Genomic DNA, 26,049 nt, shown 5'->3' on the forward strand with positions numbered 1-26,049 from the left:
AAAAGTAATAAAATACACTTTTATTAATAAAACAAAATCCAGTGAAAAAGTAGAACAAACAAAAGACAAACAGAAAACAAAATCCTTATTTTGTCCCCAGTTGGCGGACAAAGGGCAACCAACCTCAATGAACAGAAGTCAGGAAGCGCAAAGCTGAAGAGTACATGTCAGCTTTTATACTCAGTGTCTCCGTGACAGTATTCATAAATCAACCCTAAACACAGGTGCACAGACTACTTAAATCATACATTCAAGGAGCATGCTAAATCACTTGAACAGTAAAAAGACAGATAGTCATCAAGAGTACATTGTATCATATAAATCAACATTTAGGCATTTTAATATAAGCCTTGATTTATAATGTGCTATATAGTTATGCACTTAAATTCAGGTGCGTGAACTCGGTAGAAAGTTCAGCAAAAGTACAAGTTGGGAGTTCATTCAGAGTTCGACTACTAGCAAGAGGGTCATCTGAAGTAGCAAGGGGTTCACAGAGAGTTCGTCCAGCTGATTTGTTGGCACGGCGCGCCCTCTGTCGGAGTCGCCTTTCCTTTCTCTTACGTTTCATTTCATCGTTAAGAGTTGTGCTTTTACGCATAGGAATATCAGAATACATCAGTGATTTTTTTGTGTCTCACATGATTAATGTCATCTGACCCATCAACCATCACACCGTTTATGAAGGCTCGTATGTGTTTGTTATCATGATCCACAGTGTTTGTTGCATGTTTTTCCCTAAGATCCTGTCAGGGCCAATACAGCAAAGCTGTGTGTGCAGCAAGCATTTTTGACGGAAGAGCAGTACGAGAATTGGAGAATGGCGGACATTGTCTTTTATCAGGAGTTTGTTCACATTTAGACACATCGCCGTGCTGTTGTGTTCGCCTAAATCCTCTAGATTACCAACAGGGCTAATGGTTGAAATAGACAGGGCAAGAGGCCTGCTGCACTGAGCCTGCATTCAGACCTATGGTTCAGACAAGGGGATTAAGGGAAAAGTCTTCAATTATAGAGTTTATATGAACATGATTATCTTTATAATGATATAAATTGTGGTTAAGTGTATATGAAATTACGAATAACAAATGTAGCCGGGCATTACATTACTGTTTATTTCTTTGCATTTTAACTTTATAAACTATAAAATCACGTGTTTCATTCTGTGAGCTAACTGACAACAGTTGTTCACTGCCCTCCTTCTCCCCTGCTGGACACGCCCACTCCTGCCCTTTGCTCGCGGAGCAAAATCAGGAATCGAATGGAGGCCTGGCTCAATAACCCACACAATTCAAAAGAATGGAACCAGTTGTGAGTGTTTGTGATTGTGAGGTATAACCAATAAAGAGAAAATGATCACAATGAAGGCTGATAAAATTAATGAATCTAAAAATGATTGAGAAATAAAATCGACACATGCAAGTGTGAAAACATTACACAGAGTTGTGCAGTTCCCAGAAGTTCCTGATGCCTTTCACACAAATTCTTTCAAAACAGCCACATCAACACTACAAGAAGAAATGGCTGCATTATTGCTTTTTGCCTCAGCTGATGTGATGGAACTATTTATACATTATACATTTAACAAAACATATTGTTTTACAAAATTATCTTAGATATAATTAAGTCATTCCTGGCGTTCTGTAATATTTCAGTCCCCCATATTTTTTTTATAGTGGTTGTCGACTTAAATTACATGTTAAAAGCATTTTTCATTGATCTACTTTGTACATTATAATGAATAAAAAAATACATTAAATGCAGCTTTAGCATAAAAAATATAATATGTCTGTCACAAACCAAGCTATTTGTCATGTCCCCGAGGCACATCTTTGAAATTGCATGTAGACACAGTGTTTAATTTTTTTTTTGTATTACAACTATTTATTTGTGTTATTTACTTGTGATAAATAAAAAATAAGATTTTTAAATAAAAAACAGGCTACAAAGTTATGTCCCTCAAAATAAACTCAACCCTGTCACACCAGCAATTCTCCACCTACAGCAATTCAGAGTCTACTCTTATATGACATCCAGACAGAAAGTGACATCATTTAGCTCTCTTTCTCAGCATGGTGCAAAAGAAGCTATATTTTTATTTATTTACATTTTTTGATTTTATTATAGTTAGGAAGGATGCGGTCAAGCTTAACAATTCAACCGCGTAACGTAAGACTAAGATGGAATATGACTGTTTTTTTTTTATTTCCAAACAATATAACATATTCTTGTTTAATTGCTGCCATGTGGGCATTCTCTTTTAAACCACACAAGGAGCAGAGGACATTTTGCTTTAAAAACTCAACCCCATTACACATGTCATTGTTTTGGGTATATTCACCTAATTAATCAAGAATATTCATTAAAAAACATTTAAAAAAATTTTGTTACTGAGAATATTTGAAGCTGTGTTTTACTTAAACTTTGACACTATTTAATGTCAGACACGGCACCCGTACCAGCAGCAGATTTTATATTGAGTGTCACGAGTTTCATCATGAGTTTATGTAAAGCTAATAAAATCAGAACAAAAAAAATACTTAAATTATGTAATAGTTCATTTGTTTATCTCTATGTCATGTGACAATTACCCAACTTTAGAGAGGGGGTCATTGAGGGCATAACTCGTATTAATATTATAGATACAGAGGGTTAGGCTAACAAAAGGTGCCTGCTGCCCATCCACCTCAGGGTTGGAAGTTTTGTGTGTTCAGAGATGCTCCTCTGCAGTCCTCGGTTGTAACGAGTGGTTATTTCAGTTACTGTTGCTCACTATATAATTTTCTCTCCTAGAGATTGTTATGTGTGAAAATCCCAATAGATCAGCAGTTTCTGAAATAAGCAGATCAGCCTATCTGGCTATATAATTTTATTTTTTTATTAACATTATTAAGTATTTTCATTAACAATTTCATTAAGAACTTTTCTGCTGCAGTTTTTATTGATGTTCCAGGAAATAAAGTTTTAGACAAGACTTTACCTGTTGCTTCTGTTTACTGTAGGTTCTGTTCAGCAATAGATTGGGTAACACAGGCCTTTATCAGCATTTTTAAAGGTTTTTAACAGTCCAGTTACCTGCAGCACTTCAATTTTTTGAATTCTGACTGTGGTTTGGTTTAATGAAGTTTCATTTCATCCCGGTTTGCCTTTATCTCATTAATGCCTTTGCTAAATGTTTTACTAAAATAAATTTTAAGTAAGTGTTAGATGTAATTTCAAATGAACTAAAACAAATTAAAACTGAAATTTAAGTGTCCTCTTAACCCTGTTATGGTCTTAAACCCGTCACTGTATTCTCCACCCTGTGAGATTCATATTTTTAAAGGAAAACAATTAAATATAGAAAAAAAAATATTGCTGAGAACCAACCAGCATGTTAAGGCCTAACATTGTAATTGTGTGGGTGGGGTAAGACATCTAAATGTAAAACTTTTTAAAAAATTAAGAGACCACAGAATGCACAAGTATGTATAATTGTAACTTAAATCACATATGAATCTAAAACTTATTAAAAATGTGATATTTTAGCCATTAAACTGATTTGAGGGACATGTGAGCAACAGGGAAATGTTGGTTTTATAGCAAAAGCTTTGTAAAATACTATTATTACCAACTCAGTTTAGTCTATTACAGGGTTGAGAATAATGGCTGCCCAATTAAGAATAAAAGAGAAAATAATATAAAGGCTTTAATGCCCGAGGTGGGAAAAACATTATGTTTTGAAAGTTTAAATTGTGCCTAATTATGTAGGCTATATTTAAAAATATAATCAGTACACTTTTAAAAATATGTTACTACAAGATATGAAAACTGCGGCACAGCACACTACAAGATACTATCAAGATTGTTGTGCCTGATGGAGCACATCACCTGACTGCAGAATAACTCTGCTTTTTATTATAGGCTTGCTTACAAATATCTGACCAACTGCCAGAGCGAACAGCCTGCAGAATGAAGAGAAAAGCTGCTTGTTGAAGAGAGCACATCATGTCCAAACAAATGTCTAATATTATGATTATTATTATTATTATTACGGATCAGAGAGGTGACAAAGGCAGATTAACAGAAATAACTGACATTTCATGATACTTTAGGGGGAAAACCAGTGTGGAGAGTTTTGTATAAACCAACTTTGACAAAATGTGTTGGGGATTTACAATGGAGGATTCTGCAGGGGATTGTGGCAGTGAATGATTTCATACGTGTTGTTCACTCTAGTGTCCATGACGAGTGTCTCTTCTGTGGACATAGAGAGACTGTACACGTTTAACACAATAGTTTGATATGTTGAGCAGAGTTTTCCTGAAATGTGGAGAGAATTTGACTCAATGTAAGTTTCTTCTGGAGCTGGCTATAGTCAGAAACACAAACTGAAATAGCAGTTCATTCACTGTTTAGTTGCTCAAGCAAAACTTGCTCTACTTATCACAAGAAGAAACTAAATAGATGATGTGCATCACAGGTGTCAAACTCAGTTGCAAAAGGGCCGCAGCTCTGCACAGTTTAGTTCCAACCCTAATTAAACACACCTGATCAAACTAATTTAGTCCTTCAGGCTTGTTTGAAATCTACAGGTAAGTGTGTTGGAGCAGGGTTGGAACTAAACTGTACAGGGCTTCGGCCCTCCAGGAATTGAGTTTGACACCCCTGATGTACATGGTCAAGAGATTGGGAGTTTTAAAGCGTTCGTCAGGTCCAGAATTAAAATATATTTAAAGTATTACAAGGCCATAAATGATGCTGAAACCTTTGAACAACAGTGCTGTTATAAGGACGCTGTCTGCAGTGTGGAGGTAGGAGAGCTGCTGTTACATCTGATGTGGAGTTACAATGTGTCAAAAAAAAATGATGTAAGAAAGTATTTTTGTAGAAAAAAAAATCCCACACAGACAAACATACACTCATGCACACACTCAAACACACACACACACTCGCACACACATGCTCTTTCACACATACACAAACAAACACTCTCTCTCTCTCTCACACACACACACACACACTGCTACTGACTGCTCCTTCTCAGTCTTCAGCACAGTTTGACTGATGATTGACACCAAATAGTAAACCCAGGATAGAGCGGCTCAGTGAATGTGGTCTGGACTGAGTGGATGAGGCTCATTGTGTCTCTATAGATGTTGTAGAAGATCAGAGTTCCTGCACTGTGATCCACAAACACTCCTATTCTCCTGCTGAGCGGTTTCACTGGGAGATCAGTGCGTGTGTCATTTTGCCAAAATATATAACTGGAGGAATAGCAGCGCAAACTCCAGGACTGAGCATTACATCCGAACAAATACTCAGGATCTACTCCCTTCCTCCTGATGCTCTTATATGACACTGATATCCACACATCATCTCCACTCCAGTCAATCTCCCAATAACAGCGTCCACACACACTCTCTCTGCACAACACCTGAGAATAAATACCATCAAATCTGTCTGGATGATCAGGATACCGCTGATACTCTCTCACACGCTTCACCTCTCTGTTCTCCTCAGACAGAATGAGAAAAGCGTATGTTGTGTTTGGATCCAGAGTGAGGAAACAGGCATCTGAACACAAGAACACACACATGTATAACCACAGCTCTGTGTGTGTGTGTGTGTGTGTGTGTGTGAGAGAGAGAGATAGAGAGAGAGTGTATGTGTGTTTGTGTGTGGGAGAAAGAAAGTGTGTGTGTGTGTGTGTGAGAGAGAGAGTGTGTGTGTGTGTGTGATTGAGAGAGACAGAGTGTGTGTGTGGGTGAAAGAGAGAGAGTGTGTGTGTGTGTGTGTGTGATTGAGAGAGAGAGAGAGAGAGTGTGTTTGTGTGTGTGTATGTGTGTGTGTAGTCCTACATTTGCGTGGTCCTGCTGTAATCCTCGTGTGTCCTCCATGATCCAGACTGTAAACACACACAGATGGAGAGAATGAGCTGTTTAGTTTCCCCCTCAGCTAATAGGCTAAAGCTAGCACTGAGCTGCTCAGCTACACGCTCCAAACTCTTGAGCTAAAACACACAACACTTGTTGGTTCAGCCAGGATGCACAATGAATGTAACACAGTGCGTTCTTTTCCTCTGCTGTTGGTGAAGCGAGCGCAGATACTGCTCATGTTGATGGAGACACCCTGCTGCAATATTCATTTATTACAGTTGTTGGAATTCTATGCAAAGGATGTTGCAGATCTCAAAACCAGTTCGAATAAGGCTCGGAAACTGGTAGCCAAATTGTCTGTAGTCATTGAACCAGCTTGAGGGCTTAAACCATCATGATAACAAAGCACTAATTGATTTTGGGCTACTCTGACCAGCACTTCGGCCACAGTTGTTCCAAGTACCCTTCAGCGAAATTAGTAAACGATTTAAATTGAACAAAGGGGCTTTAAAGGATTTTCAGCGTAAACCGCCTCACGAGACTTTTGAATGACTCCCAGTCATGCGTTAGTAATGTGGTACATCCTGCCAGATGACAATTTTGTAGAGACAAAGAGAAATGAATGCATGTGAATGCAAGACAATCTCTTAAAATGTTAGAACTAAGGCAGATGTATCTTTGAATAATATGCCATAATGCTCCTCATATGCTGTTTATTCCAACCAACCAGGTTAAACAATGTGTTGTTTTAACCCTTAAAGCAGATTAAAATGATCTGTATGTGTCTAAAATGTATGTCTGGTATTGAATGAAAGCTAGTAACATTTGCAATCTTTTGGTGTAAATGAAAAACTAGTAGTACAAACAGTATTCATCTTGTAACATTTGATGTAAGATCATTTCAATCTTGCAAGAGTTCTTCCATATGAAATCAATATGCAGTCTGTTAATGATTGAACCTTCCTATGTCAGTATGGGGCGTGGCCCCGCCCTTCGTTGCAACTGCTCATTGGCAGACAGTGCCATAGGGGCAGACCGAACCAGGTCACTTTAAACTCCCTGCAACAAAGAAACTTTGCTTTTTGCATTAGCTGGCTTGCGCATGCTTTTGCTCTCTGCCCCCTCTCACCTGCCCGATTGGGTCACCACAAACTTCTTTTAAGTTTTAGGATCGCCGAAGCTGCACGAACTTCCACAAACTGACTTTCAGCAGTCTGTCACTCGGTGGTGACCCAGGACAACAGCCATTCATGAGCATGAACTGCCTTTGTGTGTGTGTGTGTGTGTGTGTGTGTGTGTTTGTTTGTTGTTTGTTTATTACATAGTTAGTTTCATGTATCGTAGTGTAGCTCAATAAATCTTTGTTCTCATTTTGTAAGAACTGTGTTCTTGTTTATGTGCTTCTAAGTCATTGCCTCGAGCTGTAGATCTTGTTACCTTGCTAAAAGTTAACCCAATACTGTGTTATGTTATTATCGTTGGCCACGTAAATAATATTAACAAGATTGGTAAGATACGTCTTCTGTTTGCGGGACAAATTGTAGATAAAGTGTGAATCTTTTAATCTGATTCAGTCTGACTCAATTGAGTCGAATCAATGATTCGAATCTTTAGGATCCGGTTCATTGAAATGAGCTAATTAATTCCTGATCAATCTTAAAACGTGGGTTAAACCCCTAGACAGTGATCACACTTAGCTTTGCCATCGTTATTCAGCACATGCAGCCTTTGAGCACATGTTGCAGTCCATCTCTAAACTATGTTCAGATTATTAAAGCTGCTCGCCAGCGCCCAAGTTCCTGACAGATTAGCAAGTGAAAAATACACGTGTGCACAGAGAAGAGGAATCCAGATGTTGATTTTAGAACAAGAGTCTGAACATTAATCCAAGTGTCTGATTCCAGAATCTGAATCCATCTTCAATCCCCAACCCTATTCCTGACCTGATATTGTAGGATTCTTCAGCAGAAATGGAGGAAGAAGTTTCTCTGCTCAGCTCAAATGCTGAAACTGTACAGTGTGTCCCGCTTAATGTCACTGTAACTGAGCCAATACAACCCAACATTTACAGAGGAGATTCATTTCACACTCAATGATTTGCTCTTCATAGACATGACTGGAATACTCTACAAGCTTTATCTTCTGTCTGTCCTCACCCCATAACCCTCACAGAAAACTGAAGCTGATCACAAAAGAGCTTTCTAGTGTCTTTTTAAAGCCATTCAATGTAAAAGCACAAGGCCAGTGATGCTCCACATACTTGAGTTTGTCCAGTGTGTAGTTTGGATCCTCCAGTTGTTCAGAGAGCAGCTTGACTCCTGAATCTCCTGGATGATTGTAGCTCAGATCCAGCTCTCTCAGGTGTGAGGGGTTTGAAGTCAGAGCTGAAGACAGAAAACCACAGCCTTCCTCTGTCACCATACAGCCAGACAATCTACAAACACAGCAATAGTCCACATCACACAGTTGGACAATCACACATCACGCCATTGCCAGCCTGCACACACACATTATCGTGTGTGTTAAATGCAAAAGTACCACAAGCCTGCGTTTGAGTAAAGATCCCGGTCGTTAGATCCCACCCTGTGGGCTGGCTGCCTCTTCCGTGTTAATAAATGAGACTTTAGCCCAAATAATCCAGAGTAGTCCCGAAAGATGGTTTTGATCAATTAAAGCACTGATTATCGTGCTGATATAGGTGCAGATCTTTAATTTTGTAAAGAGTTTGTTTTTAGCAGTAATTTAATGATGGGAATTTCATCGTTTATTGTTTACTGATACACGCCTAACCAGATAGCAAAATACACTCGGGCCAGTTCCGGCTAGATTGTCGCCTGCCAGAGACTTACCTCGACTCTGACAGTAGTCTACTTTGCTGCCCGAGTCAATCGGGTCCAGATGCGGTGGCCGTTAGCGAGCCGACGCTGCCGTATCCGAGCCAGAATTGGCCTGTGATTATGTGCGCTGCGGCCCGAAGCTGGCGCAACTGAATCTTCATTTTATAAAACCTCACCTTTATTACCATTATTACAACCATTTGAGTTGATATAACAGCAAACTCAGGCTACTATGTAAACGCAAAGTGTAGGCATTGAGCTTGACCTTTGAATTAAATGTAAACAGTGCCTACACACACACACACATACATATACATATATATATATATATATATATATATATATATATATATATATATATATATTAGTGCTGTCAATCGATTAAAAAAATTAACTAATTAATCACACTTTTTTAAAATGTAATCACGATTAATCGCATTTAAATAACTGAAACTTGTAATTTTGGCCATTCAAATATAAAATTAATGTAAACGCAAGACAAAAAAATATTTAAATTCAAAATATAATTGTTTAATAGAACTTTTGTTTAACTTGTGACAGATTTCTTCATGTAAAGAACATACCCACAATAAACCATCAAGATCATGGCTTGACAGCCATATTTATTACAGAAACGTCACATGCCATATTTATTACTGGTGCAATGTCAATTCTGTCTCTGTCAAGGACAGAGTATCAGTATTTTAAATGTGATTAATCGCGATTATTATTTTTTTAAAGTGCGATTAATTAGTTACATTTTTTTATTGATTGACAGCACTAGTTAGAATCCTTGTGAAATACAGCCATACTTTAGAACGCTTAGTTTAAGCAAATTTGATGAACGCTGCGATCATGCGTGTTGAATCTGAAGGGAGTCGCTTTGCCTGCCCTGTCCTGCACGCGGTGTATGCGTCTGTCTGTGTGTCTGTGCGCACACACGCATGTGTTTCTTAGCAACAAACCTGCATAAACGTCTGTAGCAACTAAATCAAAAAGATTGCGTTGCATTGCACTTTCAGCTCACAACATACAAAAGAAAAGGTCCACATTGTATATATGTGGCCTGCGGCCTCGTGCCATCGCACACCTCCCCCCAGTGCCGATATACAGCCATATCGCCATGCTACGAGTGTGATATTGCTTATATATATAAATATAAATATACTAGTGCTGTCTATCGATTAAATAAACTAACTAATCAATCACACTTTTTAATCACATTAAAAGACTGAAATTTGTAATTTTGGCTATTCAAATGTAAAATTTATGTAAACGCAAGACAAAAACTATTTCAATTCAAAATATAATTGTTTATTAGAATTTTTGTTCAACTTGTAACAGATTTCTTCATGTAAACAACATACCCACAATAAACCATCAAGATCCTGGCTTGACAGCCATACTTATTACAGAAATAAAAACACAGGCATGTTAATGACATTTGAATTTCAAAACAATCAATGCCAATAAAGAAAAAAAATGATTTCCAAGTTGGATTCTAAGTGTACTGAAATAAAAAGCCAAAATACAGGCATTACAGATATGGAAAACTATAATAACAAAGTATTGAATACAAACAATTGCACTCATTGTAAAGTTGTATTGCTGTGAGTTGAGAATGTTAAAGTAGAAACAATTTTGCTTAGTCCTAATTTACATTCAGACATTTGCTAAAACAATCCAGTATGGTGACATTATCGGGGGAGAATGTGGACCTTTTCTTTTGCATGTTGTGAGCTGAAAGTGCAATGCAACCCAAACTTTTTGATTTAGTTGATACAGACAATTATGCAGGTTTGTTGCTAAGAAACACGCGTGTGTGCGCACAGAAACGCACACCGCGTGCAGGACAGGGCAGGCAAAGCGACTCCCTTCAGATTCAACACTCATGATCGCAGCGTTCATCAAATTTGCTTAAACTAAGCGTTCTAAAGTATGGCTGTATTTCACAAGGATTCTAACTAGTGCTGTCATTCAATAAAAAAAATGTAACTACTTAATCGCACTTTTAAAAAATATTAATCGCGATTAATCACATTTAAAATACTGAAACATGTCATTTTGGCTATTCAACTGTAAAATTTATGTAAACGCTAGACAAAATTTATTGAAATTCGAAATATAATTGTTTATTCGATTTTTTGTTGCACAGAGACTCAATAAAATCATATTATGGTTTGAGGTTCCTAAAGGTGGCTTATTTAAAGATTTGTATGCCCCTTTAATCGGCCCAAAGCATAAGTCCAAAATTTTATCCTTGCGCGTTTACGGGCAAGTTACATACTGGTTGAAGTGGCTCAGCGATTTCTCCAATCTACAATTATTAAAATCTCTAAGGATAAAACTAGGTGCATCAGGAGACACAGACTGTAGTTTGTACAAAATGCATTCTATCTCCTTTTGCCGCACTATCCTCATTTGCACGAGGGTGGATGTAAACAACTGTGACAAACACTTGTGGGAACTCGCGAGGGAAATACTGAGGTCGCAATGCCACAGACAACGGTTCAATAGTGTGTGTGTGTGTGTGTGTGTGTGTGTGTGTGTGTGTATGTGTTTTTACAAGAAACTGCAAACTGAACAAAAAGCAGAGCATGTCTAAACTTTACCAGGGCACAAAAATATAAATATAATAATATAAAATATGAATAAATAATCCTCAAAATAAACTGATTCCTTTAACTTTAAGTCATATTTGGGCATATTGGAAAAAGAGAAGCTCTGAAAAGTGCAACATTGCGGTTTACTCAGTAATGCTTTTAAATGTATTTTTATAAACCTACATTAGTATAGTTACAATTGAAATCACATCCCTGTAAGTGTGAACGGGGCTCCATATTCGGTAACCCAATATGAAACTGTATCTGTTTAGTGTAATATAATTTACCTCAGTGTCTCCAGTTTACAGTTTGGACTCTTCAGTCCATCAGAGAGCTTCTTCACTCCTGAATCCTGCAGGTCATTGTTACTCAGGTCCAGCTCTCTCAGCACACAGTTTGAGGATTGTAGAGCTGAAGACAAACTCTCACAATGCTGAACAGTGAGATTACACATGACCAATCTAAGAAAGAAGAACACAGATTACATTAACAGTGTGATTTTAGTAATTCATCTGATGTAAAAAACTAACTATGAGGTTAATAATATGACAAAACTATTTGATTTTGTGCTATTTAGAAATATTGATATTGTTATTTAATAAAACTGAATATTAAATGCCAACTAATATATTCTTGAATATTTTGAAATGTTAAGAAAACTGCTAAATGTCAGCTTAGACACGAGGACCATGAGACTTTTTATATTTATGAACATGCAAAATGCAAATGATCAGAGCCTGTCAAACCTGCTGCAGGGTCCAGACACCTCCTCAGACATTATCCACATTCTGTTCTGCTTGTGTTGTTTCTGTTTTTTGGTCAGAATGACCAAAACATCTGACAAAATACTGAATATATCTTTCCAATAAACCAATCCAAAGATAAACTGTAAATTTGTTTAAATAAAATATAAATAAAGATTTCAGATGTAATTAATTAAAATTATCTTTAACATAAACTGATTTCTTGAACTGTATTAGAAAAACTTTAATTTGAGAAGCAGCATTTTGCAGTTTATCCACTAATGCTCTTAAATATATCTGGACATTTCCATCTAAATCAAAACACTTTTAATGTTGTTGAGTGGAGAATCATCTACCTCAGTGTGTCCAGTTTACAGTGTTGACTCTTCAGTCCATCAGAGAGAAGCTTCACTCCTGAATCCTGCAGGTCATTGTTACTCAGCTCCAGCTCTCTCAGCACACAGTTTGAGGATTGTAGAGCTGAAGACAAACTCTCACAATTCTGAACAGTGAGTTTACACATCACCAGTCTGAAAATAATAATAATAATAATAAAAATTACACTTAAATTTTTTAGTAATTTGTTTAATGTAATAAATAATTACAATCAATCAATCAAGTATTTGAACTCAGACCTCAGTGTCTCCAGTTTACAGTTCACAGTCTTCAGTCCATCAGAGAGAAGCTTCACTCCTGAATCCTGCAGGTCATTGTTACTTAGGTCCAGCTCTCTCAGCACACAGTTTGAGGATTGTAGAGCTGAAGACAAACTCTCACAAGACTGAGCGGTGAGATTACAGCACTTTAGCCTGTGTAGAGGACAAAAAGAAGATTGTTTTATTTTGTGTAAGTGTGCATGTAATTATTGAAGTGCCTATTAGGAGTAATTACTTCTCTGAATGTCTTTAATGGTCATAACAACACACATAGGAGCACTGGAAACACTGAACACAGGGCTCTGGCTTTCACTTTCTGAGTCCAAATAAAGACATGATATCAGTGATTTTGATAGAGGGAACTCTCTGCTCAAAGCGTGTAAGTTAAAAAGTGGGTTACACAAGATGGATGCCATGACCCCAGCTATTATGGTGGCCACATCAGGGCCTCCAGCTATTGAGGATCTATGGCCAAAAACCTCAACAAAAAGTGGGCTTCTGCAACATCTAAATCATCATGGAGGGTTTTACCAGCTCCACTAAAGCTCTGTCCACCAGCTGTTTATCCTTATCCACAGGATCTGCTCAGGTTTACTGTCCAGTAGTCCCTGCCTTGGCTTTGCCCTCCTCCCTGTCCACCTGCCTTATCCAGTACCCTGTCATGGTTTCATTAACCTGCCTTTCGCCCATCACCCTTCTCCACTGTAACACCTCCAGCTGGCTGAACTCATTCTTGTTTAGTGTATTCCTGTGAGAATCATAATCATCATTAGCATTTGCTATTTTCAGACTTCACAATATATAACAAAAAAAGCAAAAATAAGAATAATAAAAGAATCACTAGATTTAAAGAAGAATACAGGAGAGCAACTAACCAGCTTTATAGTAAACACCACTACACTAGTGGACTACTCTAATCAGAAGGCAATGACAGTTTTATCAGGGACACAGATGACTGTCACCTGATCATTATCAGCATAGAGAAGGTCAAAATAGATGGAATGAAGAAAACAACATCAGTGAGATCATTCCACTCTAACCAGAACCGACTCAATTTCCACACACACAACACTAATACAACACATACAAATTCACAAGTCGAACATGAATCAATGATAATTTCAGCAGAAATTACACTTAAGAGCAATATCATAACTAGTATAAAAAGTTTTCTCATACTTGACTTTACATCTGAAACATGAAATATTCACACTAAATAAACGAAAAATAAAATGCATTACAGCATATGCTCGTTACTTTATCAATTTTTTTTTTTTTTTGCACAATGTAAAAGTCATTTGTGGCAGCATTTATTTTAGGTAAACTTTCTTCTATTTTACCTCAGTGTCTCCAGTTTACAGTTTGGACTCTTCAGCCTATCAGAGAGAAGCTTCACTGAATCCTGCAGGTCAATGTTACTCAGGTCCAGCTCTCTCAGCACACAGTTTGAGGATTGTAGAGCTGAAAACAAACTCTCACAATGCTGAACATCGAGATAACTCCACTGTAGCCTGTGTAGAGGACAAAGAACAACAAAATCAGCAGTAAGAAATGAGCAGTGTTGAGTGTTCATGAGTCCAGTCTACAGTGATAAAATCCACACTGGAAATAAACTAATAAGTATACATTGATCAATCAATGAATACTCACAGAGCTCTTCTGCAGTTTCTCACAGCTGGTATCAGTCTCCATCTTCCCTCATCTGATGTGTTCAATTTATTAAAGTCTAACTCATCCAGCGGCTCCTCTGACATCTCAATCATGTAGGAGATTGTTGAGCAGTGAGCAGGAGAGAGTTCCTCCTCTGAGTGTTTGTCTGATTTCAAAAACTCCTGAATCTCTCTGGCCAGAGTCTGATCTTTCACCTCCAGCAGACAGAGGAACAGATTGATGGATCTTTCAGCTGAGAGACAGACATCTCTCTTGATCTTGTCTTTAATGTGCTGTGTGATTGTCCTGATGCTCTCTGAGCTCTCCTCTGTGTGTGTCAGCAGATCCTGGAAGAGTCTCTGATTGGACTCCAGTGAGACGCCCAGCAGGAACCACAGGAACAGATCCAGATGACCATTACTACTGCTGACAGCTTTATATATTGCTAAACTGAGCAGATGGCACAGAGAGAACTCAGAGCTGGACTGTAAAAATTGAACATCTGAATCTTCATCTTCATCTTCATAACCATCTGACACATCTTCATCATCTGAATATTTACTCTCATAAAGCAACATCAGTGGTTCTCTTTTATCTGTTAAATAGCAGTGAAACACAAAGAAAGCAGCCAGAAACTCCTGAAAGCTGAGATGGATGAAGCTGTAGACTTTCCTCTGATGAATCACAGATTCCTCCTTGAAGATCTCAGTGCAGATCCCAGAATACACCGAGGCGTCAGTGACTACTATGCCGCTCTCAATCAGGTCCTCCTCATAGAACATCACATTGCCCTTCATCAGCTGTCTGAAAGCCACTTCAGCAAGTTTGAGGATCACTCCTCTGTTGGACTGCAGGAGTTTCTCTTGATCTCTCTCTTCATACTTCTGCTTCCTCATGTTGATCTGAATCAGCAGGAAGTGGATGTACATCTCGGTCAGAGTTTGAGGGATTTCTGCACTCACATCTTCTTCCAGGAGCTTCTGAAGCACAGTGGAGGAGATCCAGCAGAAGACGGGTATGTGGCACATGATCTGGAGGCTTCTTGCTCTTCTGATGTGGGAGATGATTCTGCTGGCTTGATGCTCGTCGCTGATTCTCTTCCTGAAATATTCCTCCTTCTGAGGCTCAGTGAATCCCTGAATCTCTGTCAGACGCTTGATGTATCTGGAGGGGATCTGATGGGCTGCTGCTGGTCTGGAGGTGATCCAGATGAGAGCAGAGGGAAGCAGATCTCCTTTCAGGAGGCTCCGCATCAACACAGCCACTGATGAAGATTTAGTCACAGCACAAACTTTCTCCTCATCTGAAAAGTTGAGTGTGATTCTGCTTTCATCCAGACCATCAAAGATGAACACAACTCTACACTGCTCATAAATCTTGGGCTCCAGATCTTCAAGTTCAGGATGAAAGTCCAGCAGAAGGCTGTGAAGACTGTACTGATGATCTCTGATCAAGTTCAGCTCTCGAAATGGAAGCACAAACATGAAATCTACATCCTGATGGTCTTTTCCCTCGGCCCAGTCCAGAATGAACTTCTGCACAGAGACGGTTTTCCCGATTCCAGCGATGCCTTTAGTGAGAACAGTCTTGATCTGGGCTTTCCCCTTCTTGATCTTCTCCTCATGTCCTGCTCCAGCTGAGGCTTTAAAGATGTCATTGCAGTAGACTGGAGTGTGTTGTGAGGGTTTTGTTCTGACTCTTTTCTCTATCTGTAAAACGTCATGCTCTCTATTCACTCCTTCACTCTCTCCTTCTATGATGTAGAGCTGTGTGTAGATCCTGTTCAGGAATTTTTGAGTCTCTCCATGGTTGATTCCCTCAAATAATCTCTCATACTTGTTCTTCATGCTGGTTTTGTGCTGCTCTTTGACTCTCTGCAGTTCATCATGTTCTGGTTGGAGTGAATCCTGCTGCAGGTCTCCAGTCTGATCATCTCCATCCACACTGCAGGAACAACAACGACACAAAGAATGAATGAGTATGAGTGTAAAGATCCTTTAGTAAAGCCATGTGTGTTTTCTCTGAAACAGCTTAGACACATTACACAGATTTAATCCAGAAGCAAACTATAGTAATGCAGAAACTGTTCCAGATCAGCAAGAACCGGCCAGTCTTCAAATGTCTCTCATAGCTCTATTGTGAAGCACTTTACACACCACACACTGATCACGTCTAATGCTCAAAATGCTTTAAACGTGTAACAGTGTTTGTCATTTATTAAATTCAGGATCAGGATTTCAGTAACAACACTGTAACATTGCTCCACTTTATTAAGATAATAAACAGAGAAGATTTAAACAGTTTCATTTTAAACAAGTATCCTTTTCCATTCACTTTACTAACTCTTTACATTTTGAGTTTCAATACTTTAGTTACTTACTACTACTTCAGTACTTCACTAATGATCAAATGTGAGTGTTACGGTTGCCATATATTTGTAGTATTTTTGCCTTCTGCCTTCTGTTCTCTCTTTGTTTTGTCTCTCTCTCGCTTTCTCCCAGCCTGTCATTTCCTTTAGGTCTGCCTTTGCGAGAGCCGATTGGTGAGGAGATCAGTCGATCATCATTGGGCGCAAGGCGTGGTCATATAAAAGGATGCCAGGAAAAGCAGAGGAAAACGCTTTTCCTTTGATTTTGTTGACATGATTTTGTTTTTTGTTGTTTTTGCTTAACTTTTGTTTCGGTAAAATTATTTTGTATTACTTTTGCCCATGTTGAGCTACTTTGTGATATTTGTACATCTTTCTTTCGATTGTTTTTGTTTGATACTTTCTGGCCAGCTCTTACCTGACAGTATTGAGAGATTTCAAGTTCACTCATTTCCTCAGAGTAAGGTGGATAGGGAAGATGTCGCACGACTTCCATTTTGCAAACACGTAGACAATCCATTCTTTAAAACACCAGGTAAGAAGTGATATATATATATTTATATATATATATATATATATATATATATATATATATATATATATATATTCTGACATAAAATATATTTTATATATTAAATCCACAACTAATAGAGAGTAAATATAATATCTTGTAAAAAATAATCATATGAAATGTATTGTGTAGACGAAATACCTCCATGAGGCAAACAAATCCAGATCTCCAGAAGTGTGCGTGTCCTCCATGATGGATCTGAAAAGTTTGATCTCCAGCAGAAACTCTAGAGGAAACTGATGAACAATCACAGATCTCCAGTCATTGATCAGCCTTCAAAATTCAGCTAAATGCAGGAATAGATCAGCAGCTGAGACACATCACGAGTAAACAAACAAAATAATCACAGCCATCATCCGTTTGATTAGTATTAAAATGTAATTATACATACAGATTCACATAAACCTTATGCCAAGTTCAGACTGTATGATTTTAGCCCCGATTCTGACTCGCCGACAGGTTTGGAGAAATCGCAGACAAATGCCTGAAATCACAGGCAAATCAGTGCTCATGCACGCAAGTAATGCCTAGTTCAGACTGCGTGATTTTAGCCCCGATTTTGGCTAGCCGACAGGTTTTGAGAAATCGCCGACAAATGCCTGAAATCACTGGCAAATCAGTGCTCGTGCACGTGAGTGACAATCACACAGTATGAACTTTCAAAGACGCGATCTAAGAGAATCGATGAGTCACCGATGCCTGTGAGATATTTGACATGCTAAATATCTGGAGCTGTCGGCGATTCAAATCATGCCGTGTGAATTGAGTTTTGACTGAAAATAACATCAGCGATCGCCTACAGCCAATGAGAGAGCAGCATTCACTTGTGTGTGTGTGTGTGTGTGTGTGTGTGTGTGTGTTTATACCTGCTGCAGGCCAGCGGGAGGCTGGGGAGAAGTTAAAAGCGCTCTTTTTCGGTTTATTTGGACCCACGAAATGGAGGAAAAACTAATGGAGGTTTGACCGGACTCAGGAGCAACCGTGTCTGTTTGACGTTTCATACAGAAAGAAATTAGTTTATTATCAACGTTGAGGAGAAATGGCTAATTCCCTTTAAACCCAGGTGAGCAAACATGTGCATGTTCTACCCCATTAAAGGCTTCTTTCTCATTATGTAGTAACAAAATGTATGTATAACAAAAGATATACTACATGTTTTTGGCTGTGAGACGTAGTTTGGATGGAGTTGTCGGCGATTCTTCCAATAGTAAAATCTTGCAACGTGAAAGCCCCTGTCGCTGATCCATCTTGCAGTGTAAACAAAGCAGCGACGAAACGCTAGCCCAGATAGTCATGCAGTGTGAAAACATCTGTGACATGACTACTTTGAAAATCATGCAGTCTGAACTCGGCATAACAATCACACAATGTGAACTATCAAAGACGCCATCTGAGAGAATCCCAGGTAGCAAAGAATTCTGGCCCAGATTTGGCACAAATCTGGCACATCAGGCATTCATCCGGCACTGGCATACAGCATGTGGGCCAAACATGGCCCAGGTTTGGCAGAGGTGGCACCGTCTTGAAGGCGGCAGACAAGACATGGGCCAGATGTCAAATGTAGTGTTTGGCCCAGATGTTCAAAACTGATCTGTGGCCCACATAAGTTTGGCCTTTCTGGAACCACATTTAAAATACATAAAAATATTTTTTCGAGTAAAAAATATTTCAATACACAGTCATTCCATCTTCCACTTGCATCTTCTAAGGCCTTCATTTTAATCTAGGAAACAATCAAGATTGAATTATTTGAATTAATCTATTCTTTCTTATATGTTGCAACTAAATTTACCCTACATTACATTTTTTTTTTTATTATTCAAATTATTATTTTTCTAATTATATTATTATTATCCAATGATGATATACCATAATATACAGACGGGAGTGTTAAAATGTTAAGTCAATTGTTTTTGTGCTGCTTGTCTCATGCACAAACACCAGAAAAAATTCAAAAATCCAAATCTACCAATCAGATTGCTTGGAGAAAAAGCACGCCCGTAGCGCGCCTAATGCGCAATGCCTTATGGGTTTATCAATATGATATTGCAGTCGTAACCATTGGTCGTGACACTCGGTTTTCTGTTCAGTTTTCAAATATATTTTCTTCCGGTGAACGGTGTGTAACGTCAGTCTGCTGATTTAGCTAGCTTGGTTAATTTTAACCACGATTAAAAAACAACGAAACAAAACTTCTAATTTGAAAAATACTCTTGGATCTATTGAAGAGGACGGTGACAGCGGGCGGCCACTTGTACGCACTTCACCAACGGTCGTGGACCTAATTGGAGCAAAGGCATTTTGGTAAGTAATAATTGCATTTCTAATATATTGTTTCAGATCAGTTATCAGTTTCATCGTCGGAAATGTAAATGTCATTGGCGTGGTTGTCAGTGTAAGTTATACCCATATAAGCTCGATAAATATTCTTTAACGTTAGCTAAAGTTAATTTATCTCATGTAAGTGGCACATCATGCTAAATAAACTCCAAAATAATATTTAAATTAACAGAAGACACGGTATAACACAATTTAAGGATATTTATTCGTTTTGTTTATCCTTATCGAACGTTACTGAGATTACCTCATTAAAAGTTGGACCATTTTCGTGCTGTGATGTTAACCCATAGCCCTTGCAAAGTTGCTGTTTACGTAATAAAGCGAGAGATGAAGGGCATTTCATCTCTCGCAACAAACACGCAAGATACAACACCAACACCACACACACTCACCTCTTTTTCTCAGCTCTCTGAGTCTGAGGTGTCCAAACTTGTGCTATCTAGCCATGCAACCACCTGTCCACTCGATCCCATTCCCTCTCATCTCTTGCAAGCCATCTCTCCTGCAGTCATACCAACACTGACTCACATAATTAACACATCTCTTGACTCTGGTTTATTCCCCACTACATTTAAGCAGGCTAGGGTAACCCCACTGCTAAAGAAACCCAACCTGGACCATACGCTACTTGAAAACTACAGACCAGTATCCCTGCTTCCATTCATGGCCAAGATTCTGGAGAAAGTAGTGTTCAATCAAGTCCTGGACTTTCTTACTCAAAACAATCTCATGGACAACAAGCAATCCGGCTTTAAGAAAGGCCACTCAACTGAGACTGCCCTGCTCTCGGTCGTGGAGGATCTCAGACTGGCTAAAGCAGACTCTAAATCATCAGTCCTCATTTTGCTGGACTTGTCAGCTGCTTTTTTTTCATTCAGCTGGTTCTTGTCAACCACCAGATCCTGCTATCTACGCTTGAGTCACTGGGCGTTGCGGGCACTGTTATACAATGGTTCAGATCTTACCTCTCTGACAGGTCATTCAGGGTGTCTTGGAGGGGAGAGGTGTCCAACCTACAGCATCTAAACACTGGGGTACCTCAAGGCTCTGTTCTTGGGCCACTTCTCTTCTCCATCTACACATCATCTCTAGGACCAGTCATCCAGAGACATGGATTCTCCTACCACTGCTATGCTGATGACACCCAGCTATACCTCTCTTTTCATCCTGATGATCCCTCTGTTCCAGCTCGCATCTCAGCCTGCCTGTTGGATATTTCACACTGGATGAAAGATCATCATCTTCAGCTGAACCTCGCAAAAACGGAAATGCTTGTAGTTTCTGCCAACCCGACTCTACACCATAACTTTTCAATCCAGATGGATGGGGCAACCATTACTGCATCCAAAATGGTGAAAAGCCTTGGAGTAACGATTGATGACCAACTAAACTTCTCTGACCACATTTCTAGAACTGCTCGATCGTGCAGATTTGCACTCTATAACATCAGAAAGATCCGACCCTTCTTATCTGAACATGCAGCTCAACTCCTTGTTCAAGCTCTTGTTCTCTCCAAACTGGATTACTGCAACTCTCTACTAGCTGGGCTTCCAGCTAACTCTATCAAGCCTCTTCAACTGCTCCAGAATGCAGCAGCACGGGTTGTCTTCAATGAACCTAAACGAGCACATGTCACTCCGCTGCTAGTCCGTTTGCACTGGCTGCCAGTTGCTGCTCGCATCAAATTCAAAACTCTGATGTTTGCCTACAAAGTGACTTCTGGCCTAGCACCTTCTTATCTGCACTCACTTCTGCAGATCTATGTGCCCTCCAGAAACTTGCGTTCTGTGAATGAACGTCGCCTCGTGGTTCCATCCCAAAGAGGGAAAAAATCACTTTCGCGAACGCTCACGCTCAATCTGCCCAGTTGGTGGAATGAACTCCCTAACTGCATCAGAACAGCAGAGTCACTCGCTATTTTCAAGAAACGACTAAAAACTCAACTATTTAGTCTCCACTTCACTTCCTAATCTGCAATTGCCTCTTTGAATATCACACTAATTGTACAAAAAAAAAAAAAAAAAAAAAAATCTACTAACACTTCCCTTCTTAGACTTTACAGACCTGAAACTTGCCTTTAGTACTTATTCATTGTTGCTCTTAGTTGTGTAAATTGCTTCCTTGTCCTCATTTGTAAGTCGCTTTGGATAAAAGCGTCTGCTAAATGACTAAATGTAAATGTAAATGTAAGCAAAAACAGAATGATCACTTGGAATGAGTCAAAATGTATTCTAAAATCACACCCTCTCCAGCACGCACGCACGCATGCATGCATGCATTGGAAAGGGAGATCTTTCATGTATTATAATTGTATTATGAACAAAAACTAAGCCTAAATTATGAGGAAATATGCTTAATTAAAGCTAAGATATATCAAATTTGACTATGCTGTTTACATTATGTGCTTACGTGGATAAGAAAGCTCTCTACTTTTATGTGCATGTGAATAAATAGGCAATTTTAGATAAGTTTGTTTCATGCCTGAACTATTAACGTTAAGTAAAAAGAGTGAACAGGTTAGAGAAATAGATTTAAAGGGATAGTTCACACAAAAATTAGTGTACAATTACTCTCCTCAAATGGTTCCAAATCTTTGATTTTTATTTTTTTTTCTATTAAACACCAAATAAAATGTTTTGAAAAAAGCAGAAAACATGTATTTGACTTGCATAGTAGGAAAAACTAATAGCAACAAATACAAGAGTTAATGTTTCTAATAATGTTTTTTAAAAAAAAATGTGCTTGTCAATAACAGTAAAAACACACACACAAAAAAAACAGAATAACAGTTTGACTGAGGGCTGCACGATTAATTGTATTATTTTCATGAGAACTAAATTTGTGGCCACCAATCAATATTTAAATATCATCGCGGTTTTACATTATAAACACCAAGGAGTGTTTATATTTTTTGTCATTAAAAAATAGCGAATGACATCAGGTTAGATGCTTTCATTTTGGAACAGACTTAGCAGAATCTCAAACCTTGAGCATACATCACTTGCATAAATTTTGCCATGGACATTAAGATTAATTAAGACGCCTACTGGTTTAAAAAGGCCTAAGTTATAAGAAGATGGACAAATGAGAACTTTTCTGTCATAAACTATAGTAAAACAACAACTTGTCAAAAAGAATAAAAAAAACGAAACCCCATAAACACATTAAATACAGGCATAGAGAAAAAGGTGCTCTTTTATTATCAGCTGTCAATCACCGCCTGCTCTTTTTTTTTCATGGTCATTGCATCTTTGCCGTGTGCTGTGTAAATGCAGACAATCAGATATGAGTCACTTTAAAAAAACGATGTAAATAATTCAGCAAAAAAATCTGACAGTTACAAAAATCAAAATTGACAATCAAGATCTGCAGTGTAAATGCAGCCTTACTGTCCTTATTTGCTGGTGAACAAAGAGTGTTGAACCAATTATAGCATTTTACTAAAGCAGAGCTTTAAAAGAACACTGCCAAAATATATCTAATTATTAAATTGCACACAGCTTTGTGAAAAGGAACTTAGACTGAATTCCTCCTGGAGCCATATTACTAAAATTATTTGCTTCAATTAAAAGTCTGTATAGCTGTAAAAGCATGTCTGTCAATATGTTCTGGTTGAGTTTTAATGTAATTGTTTTTTAAAATCCAATATCCACATTAACTGTTGATAAAAAAGCTAATTTCAAACATTTACATATCTGTTTCAGCGGCTGTGAGACGAAACCGCCTGACATCTGAAGCCTCAGAAAAAAACATTGACTCAACCATCAAAAGATGGCCATATCTGGCCCCGGATAGGGATGGTGACAGGAAAGAGAGACAGAAGCCAAAGGAGAATCAGGAGAAAACTGGTTAAAGAACTTGCTTATATGGGATTTGCAACTTAAAAGAATGCAAAATGCAGTGTGTTCTGATGTTAAAGATTTACAGTATGATGATTTCTCTGGTTTTGGCATGTTTTCTTAAATGTGAAATAATAAATATTGTTCAGAACAGTCATTGTTGTGATTTGATCTGGGAAGGGTTTAGTTTGGCTGCAGGTTAAGTTCATGTGGATTAGGCTTAGGTGTGGCTCACTTTTGGGCTCTCTGATTAAAGACTGGTCTTAACATGGTTTAATTATGGCTCAGTTTTGGTTCCAAATATTATCTTGATCTGGTCCGGTTAAGGGCCAGTTATGGCCCACATAGCAAAATTTCTCTGGCCCAGCTCTGGCCCACACAATTAGCCTTTAGCTTGGCTCACATGCTGCAGTGAATTACGGTACATGACTGGACCAAGTCTGGCTTCCAGACAATGACCATTCATGTGCCATAACTGGCCCAGTTCAGGCCCAGTTATGGGTTACTAACTTGGCCAAGACCTGGCCCAGATATGGTCCGTGTTTGGCCCTTGCCCGGAAGCCAGACTTGGTCCAGTCATGTACCGTAATTCACTGCGGCATGTGGGCCAAGTAAAAGCTGATTGTGTGGGCCAGAGCTGGGCCAGATATATTTTGCTATGTGGGATCGCTAATGAATCACAGACACCTGTGAGATATTTGGCATGCTGAATATCTGGAGCTGTCATGCCAGGTGAAATGACTTTCAACTGAAAATTACATCAGAGAGAAGTTAAATGCGCTCATTTTCAGTTTATTTGGACCCAAGAAATGTAGGAAAAACGAATGTAAATTTGGCAGGAGCACCTGTGTCTGTTTGACGTGTCATGTAAGCAATGTTACAATCCGGTCAAAAAAAATTTGAGGATAAATTGCTAATTCCCCTCAAATCCAGGTGAACAAATATGTAGATTTCTATTGTATTATGCTTTTACTCCTTGTGTAGTTAATAACAAAATATATACTACGTGTTTTTGGTTGTTTTGGTTTAAACAAAGTTGTCTGTGATACAGTGTGAAAGCCCCTGTCCATAGGGCAGTGTAAACAAAGCAGCAACAAAACGCTAGCCCAGACTGTCATGCAGTGTGAAAACAATAGAGGTAAAGTTGGTTTTATATTTGCATATTCGGACTTTGCCCTTAATAATATAATTTCATGAAATAATTATTTGGAAACTCTAAACAGCGAAATCATATTAGCAGCCAATGACATCAAAGTACAACATTGTTCACAGTCAAATAATCAGTGTAATGTTGTTTTCAAGTCATACTTGCATGCTAATTCCGATCGAATATTCAAAGTAACATGGTAAACAATATAGAGACTTCTAAATAAACAAATATGCAAATATAAAACTAACTTTACCTCTATGTAAAAACATCGGTGACTTGACTACTTTGAAAATTATGCCGTGAACTCAGCATTACAGGTTTTGTTTTGGACATTAAAGATATAAAGCTATTCCAAGTTGGTAAATGATGGATTATGTCTGTTTAAAACTGTGACAAGCACTTTCACTTTCGTTTCTGAAGGGTGATGTTTTGCCGAAAACTGTGACCAGGGGGCGCTGTTCTGTGAAATACTCTCTCGGGAACGCCCAGGTCGCTCATGCACGCGATCGTTAACGCGCACTCGCGCAGCTAAGTGATCCACGTCGAGCAGTGCTGTAAAGCATGTAAAATGCCAGATTCAGCAAACATGTTCATACTGAAAAACATATGAAATATATTGGAGAACTTTGATTTACTGAACTATGACTCCTGATCACAGATTTCATCTCAATGGTCACACCCTATACTTTACAGTCTACGGTCACACGAGTTCAGTAAAAACATCCGTCGCAAACACTCTGAAAAGAGTAGATAGGGACATGCGGGGGCCAAAAGTACATGTGGGGTTTACATTCAATCAAATGACATGCAGACGGTTACATGCGTGACTTTACCTAAAGCAGTATTAACGCTGGATGTGGAGCAGAAAGTTTAGACGCTACGCACCACTTCTTCTACTGGCTGTGCGTAGAGTCAGAGTGCAGAGTAAAACTGCACACCGCCACCTGCTGTATTGGAGAAAGTAACATCAGTCCTTCAATGTGGATTTCCCTGAATATAAAATGACTGCTTTCACTGCCTTCTTAAATTACCTAAGGTATTTCAGTTCCTACATAATTTAAGGATACATTTATTGAGTTTATTCTTTCCTTGTGTTTTCTTCATTTTTTTCTGCAGGAACCTGCTGGTATCCTGTAGGAATTATGAAATCCTGCAGGACAAAATGTCAATATGTGCAGGCAACTCTACAGGTTTTAGAATCATGCAGTACTTTTTACAGGAATCCTGAAGGATTTATTTTTCCCCCTGCAGGGCAGCTGCAGTGCTGCAGGAATTATAAAATCCTGTAGGACACATTGACGATATGTGCAGGAATTTCTTACAGGTTTCACAGTGGATCCAAGCAAGTGACAAATCCTGCAGGATTTTATAATTCCTGCAGGAGTTATTTGCTGTAATTGGAATGAAAGAAAGGAATTCTGTCACTTGCTGTTAGCA

At 38.5% G+C, this 26,049-nt stretch overlaps 2 protein-coding genes and 2 long non-coding RNA genes across 7 annotated transcripts in view; 3 read left to right on the plus strand and 1 right to left on the minus strand.

Moving 5' to 3' along the window:
* The window catches only part of LOC148682351 (uncharacterized), an 83,953-nt gene extending 60,334 nt beyond the window's left edge, over positions 1 to 23,619 (plus strand). Inside the window, exon 3 of the long non-coding RNA XR_015942977.1 lies at positions 22,088 to 23,619. This is a non-coding gene — a long non-coding RNA (uncharacterized LOC148682351). The remainder of the gene's footprint in view (positions 1 to 22,087) is intronic.
* On the minus strand, positions 1 to 25,510 carry LOC103910625 (protein NLRC3). 3 transcript variants are annotated; one of them, XM_087245748.2, is made up of 11 exons: positions 25,446 to 25,506; positions 17,425 to 17,519; positions 17,131 to 17,233; positions 14,345 to 16,288; positions 14,035 to 14,205; positions 12,674 to 12,847; positions 12,395 to 12,568; positions 11,583 to 11,756; positions 8,116 to 8,289; positions 5,838 to 5,884; positions 1 to 5,553 (listed from the first exon to the last, which is right to left on the minus strand). In XM_087245748.2, the coding sequence occupies exons 4-11, from the start codon at positions 16,189 to 16,191 to the stop codon at positions 5,027 to 5,029; spliced, it is 3,288 nt and encodes a 1,095-aa protein (XP_087101874.1). In that variant the 5' UTR covers positions 16,192 to 16,288; positions 17,131 to 17,233; positions 17,425 to 17,519; positions 25,446 to 25,506; the 3' UTR covers positions 1 to 5,026. The 3 variants fall into 3 exon arrangements, with proteins under 3 accessions (XP_087101874.1, XP_087101875.1, NP_001431168.1); NM_001444239.1 differs by lacking the exon at positions 17,131 to 17,233 and having other exon boundaries at positions 2,854 to 5,553; positions 25,446 to 25,510; XM_087245749.2 differs by lacking the exons at positions 11,583 to 11,756; positions 17,131 to 17,233.
* The window catches only part of LOC148682349 (uncharacterized), a 771,506-nt gene that overhangs the window by 69,651 nt on the left and 675,806 nt on the right, over positions 1 to 26,049 (plus strand). The gene's annotated exons all lie outside the window — the stretch shown is intronic.
* The window catches only part of LOC141381810 (uncharacterized), a 203,854-nt gene that overhangs the window by 36,684 nt on the left and 141,121 nt on the right, over positions 1 to 26,049 (plus strand). The gene's annotated exons all lie outside the window — the stretch shown is intronic.

This window comes from Danio rerio, chromosome 4 (assembly GCF_052040795.2).
Source record: "Danio rerio strain M-AB ecotype USA chromosome 4, GRCz13ab, whole genome shotgun sequence".
Classification (NCBI taxonomy): domain Eukaryota; kingdom Metazoa; phylum Chordata; class Actinopteri; order Cypriniformes; family Danionidae; genus Danio; species Danio rerio.

Excerpts from the sequence above, each read along its gene's own strand:
- LOC103910625 (NM_001444239.1), bottom strand. The coding sequence starts at position 17,474 with ATGGAGGACACGCACACTTCTGGAGATCTGGATTTGTTTGCCTCATGG. Across the intron at positions 16,289-17,424 it reads GATTTGTTTGCCTCATGGAG|TGTGGATGGAGATGATCAGA; the intron begins GTATTTCGTCTA and ends TTGTTCCTGCAG. Across the intron at positions 11,757-12,394 it reads TGTAAACTGGACACACTGAG|ATTGGTCATGTGTAATCTCA; the intron begins GTAGATGATTCT and ends CTTCTTTCTTAG.